General features: G+C 39.4%; 1 protein-coding gene across 1 annotated transcript; it reads right to left on the bottom strand.

Annotated features, from left to right (window-relative positions):
- Window positions 1-462: 462 nt before the first annotated feature.
- LOC146002957 (uncharacterized) lies at window positions 463-3,060 on the bottom strand. Its single transcript, XM_083141116.1, has 3 exons — window positions 2,855-3,060; window positions 1,419-1,717; window positions 463-1,133 (listed from the first exon to the last, which is right to left on the bottom strand). Exons 1-3 carry the CDS (start codon window positions 3,058-3,060, stop codon window positions 463-465), a joined length of 1,176 nt encoding a protein of 391 aa, XP_082997242.1.
- Between the last annotated feature and the right edge of the window lie 233 nt (window positions 3,061-3,293).

The following is a 3,293-nucleotide window of genomic DNA, read 5'->3' as shown; positions in this document are numbered from 1 at the left end:
CAATGCTGCACTAACTGACCCAAGTATTCACTGCGAAATCTACTTGTTAGTGACTCACGAATTCTTTGACAATACTTCCACCGTTTATGTAGATTTACCTTCTGTATCTCATCGAGGTCAGGCACGCCTACTTCTCTGACCTGTTGTAGAAACATGGAGGGCGTAAAGGACTCAAGGTCTGAATTATCTTCCGATATGTAGGTTAGTGGTCGAGCATTCATGACAGCTTCACAATCACATAAGACCGTAAAAGATTCCTCATAGGTCAGTGAAGCTTTCCATAAAATTTTTCTCAATAGTTGCTTCATGAGTCAGATCAAACGCTCCCACCATCCACCTCACCAGGCAGCTGTGGGTGGATTGAATCTCCACTCAATGCGCTTCATTGTTGCAAAAGCAACTATATCTTCCCATTCTAGCATGCTCAACAAATTTTCAGTGCCTACAAAGTTCGTCCCGTTGTCACTGTAAACAACCTCGTCGAGCAATGAATCTTCGAAATGACTGCATAAAATCTACAGACGATAAGCCAGAAGTTAACTCTAAATGTACAGATCTATAAACAGCACAAGTAAATATGCAAATCCAAGCCTTTTCTCCACTTTGAAGTATATCAGGTCCAGCTAGATCCACTCCTGTTATTTCGAATACTGCTGCATCTCTGACACGATGTTCAGGTAAAGGCACCGGCATTACTTCCATTCTTTTAGCATTATGTCTCCGACAAATCACACAACCCTTCACCACAGAACGAATAGTTTTTCTGCCTTTCAATATCCAAAACTGTTCTCTAAGAATACTCATCAGACCTTGTACACCTGCATGACAAGCTTCAATATGTTTAGAATAAATAAGCCTCTTCACAATTGGATGTGAGCTTGGCAAGACAGCCGGACACCGAAATGTTTCTTTATCCGTAAGCTCTAGGATTTTAGTTTTCAGTCTTATGATTTGTTCCTTGTCTTTAAATGGACACAAAGATTTCAGCTTCTTGTCTTCCAAACCGACATAAGAATCTCTTTGTACAAGTCGAATAACTACCTTTTCAGCAGCATTTACTTCTCCTATTGACAATTCTGCTGTCCTATGGTTCTTTGGATGACGACAATTGACAATGAATCTTCTGATCCACCCTATCAGTAGAACAATCTGTTCATATCTGGAAAATCTGTGATAGTACCAGCCATCCCTTTATTCAATATTGGCTAAACTAGATACAATTGTCATCTTCTTCTCTTGGGCAATAATTTCTTCTTGACATGTATACCTTTGTTCAGGCCATTTGCTCCTAGCTTCTTTTAACCACAATGGACCTTCCCACCATTTTGATTCGATTAACCATTTGGGTGAACACCCCCTCGAAGGAAGATCAGCACAGTTCATAATACCCGGTACATAATTCCAAGATTCTCTCTTACTCATCGTTCTTATTTCACGCACACGATTTGCTACAAAGGTGTTCCACGGATCATTGCGTCTAATCCACGCAAGCACTGTAGTCGAATCTGTCCAAAAATTAATTGGTATGTCCCCAATGTCCAATGATTCGGTTACTGAAGTTGCAAATCTCACTCCAATAATAGCTGCCATCAATTCCAAGCGAGGTATTGTTAACTTCTTTATCGGAGCTACCTTTGATTTAGCTTGTACTAATTGCACCTTGACTTGTCTCTTAGCAATGGTTCTCAAGAATACTGCAGCTGCATATGCCTTTTCACTAGCATCACAGAACACATGCAAACTTCAATCTTCCGAGCCTTCAGCAATCCACCTAGGAAATACACGCCCTTTCAAATAATGCAATTCTTCAATTCACTGTCTGAATTTTCTTCCCATTTCTTCGGCCACTTCTTCATCCCAACTCAATTTTAACAACCATGTTTCTTGAAGAAGGATCTTCCGATACAATGTCACTGGAGAGGTAATTCCTATATGGTCAAATATTCTGTTGGCAGTTGTTAAATTAACTCTTTTGGAGACAACTGGAAACTTCATTCCTTGGAAACATTCCGGTCTCAATTCCAAATTATCTGTTCTTGTTTCCCATACCAAGCATAATACAGATATTCTGTTATCTTCCGACAAGTTTCCTAGTGAGGTATACTCCCACCCTCGCAGTTCAAATTTCGCATCTGCCATCAAATGATTAGCTTCTTCAATAAACTGGTGGAGTTCCTCTTCATTGTTGACACTAGTAACACAATTATCTACGTAAAAACTCTGCAACAGCTGTGCAATGATATCCTTGGAATAGCTGCAGCTCTTTTCATTACATTTTTTTCAGAGCTTGCTTCAGATGGTGTTCAATTACTGCACACAATAAAAATGGGCTACACATTACACCAAAAACAACTCGCTTGTGACGATAAACCTTTATGTCACCTTTCTCATCTATCCAAAGAAATCTCCGCAAATCACGGTCACTTTTACATAAACTAATTTGTAGAAAAGGCTTCCTTATATCTGAGACGACTCACAATTTGCGTAACCGAAAACGTGTCAGAAGTGAAGGAATTATTTCAATCGAATTAATGCCTTTCTCTAAACACTGATTCAACGAGTGATACCCCTTTTCTCTTCCAGAAGCATCAAACACAGGGCGTATTTTGGTTGTCTCGCTGTTCAATTTTACAACATGTCTATGAGGTAAATAGTGTCCTTGGTGTCTATCTCTTTAGATGAAACCTCCTAGACGATGCCTTCTTCTAGCCACTCATTGAAAACCTGACAATATTCTTCATAACAGTCATCTTTCTTCAGTTTTTCAACAAGTGTATCCAGTCTTCTTTTACAAATTTCTAAATTACTAGGAAGATGTGGGTGTCCCTCCACCTATGGCATTTTTACCTCATACCTTCCTTCTTCGTCAATCGTCAGAGTTCGTTGAAAATAATCCATCATTTCCTCTTGAGCTTCAATTTTGGACTTCTTTTCTCCAGGATCAGTAATACCAAGAACATCTAATTTCCACAAGTCTGCAACCGAGTCTTCCTTACAGAACATTGAAGCTGCAATCATGGATGAAACTCTATGACTTTCATGTGCAGTAACTTTGCCCATTAGTATCCAACCAAGCAGTGTTTCCGTTGCTACCAATCAACATTTTAGAGCAAACTTCTTGCCAGTGAAAATTTTACCAGCTATATCAGCACCAATTAAAACTTCCACTGGACCATTTTCTCTATCGGAAATTTCTACACCTATCCGTTTCAACTCTGCTAACCAAGGACCTTCAGTAACAGATGTTACACTGTCACAAATATTAGGCTGATCCATGGCTTCAAAATTGCAAG

The sequence above is a fragment of the Lepisma saccharinum genome, chromosome 19 (assembly GCF_977018435.1).
Source record: "Lepisma saccharinum chromosome 19, izLepSacc3.1, whole genome shotgun sequence".
NCBI classification, from domain to species: domain Eukaryota; kingdom Metazoa; phylum Arthropoda; class Insecta; order Zygentoma; family Lepismatidae; genus Lepisma; species Lepisma saccharinum.
Note: the sequence above shows the minus strand (reverse complement) of the source record. Positions and strands in the feature narration are given on the sequence as shown.

What these genes read in the sequence shown, in the direction of transcription:
- LOC146002957 (XM_083141116.1), bottom strand. Translation starts at nt 3,060, where the DNA reads ATGGGCAAAGTTACTGCACATGAAAGTCATAGAGTTTCATCCATGATT. An exon ending in ACGATTGACGAAGAAGGAAG is followed by an intron (nt 1,718 to 2,854) that starts GTATGAGGTAAA and finishes CTGTGATGCTAG; the next exon opens with TGAAAAGGCATATGCAGCTG. An exon ending in GCGTGAAATAAGAACGATGA is followed by an intron (nt 1,134 to 1,418) that starts GTAAGAGAGAAT and finishes TTCTACTGATAG; the next exon opens with GGTGGATCAGAAGATTCATT.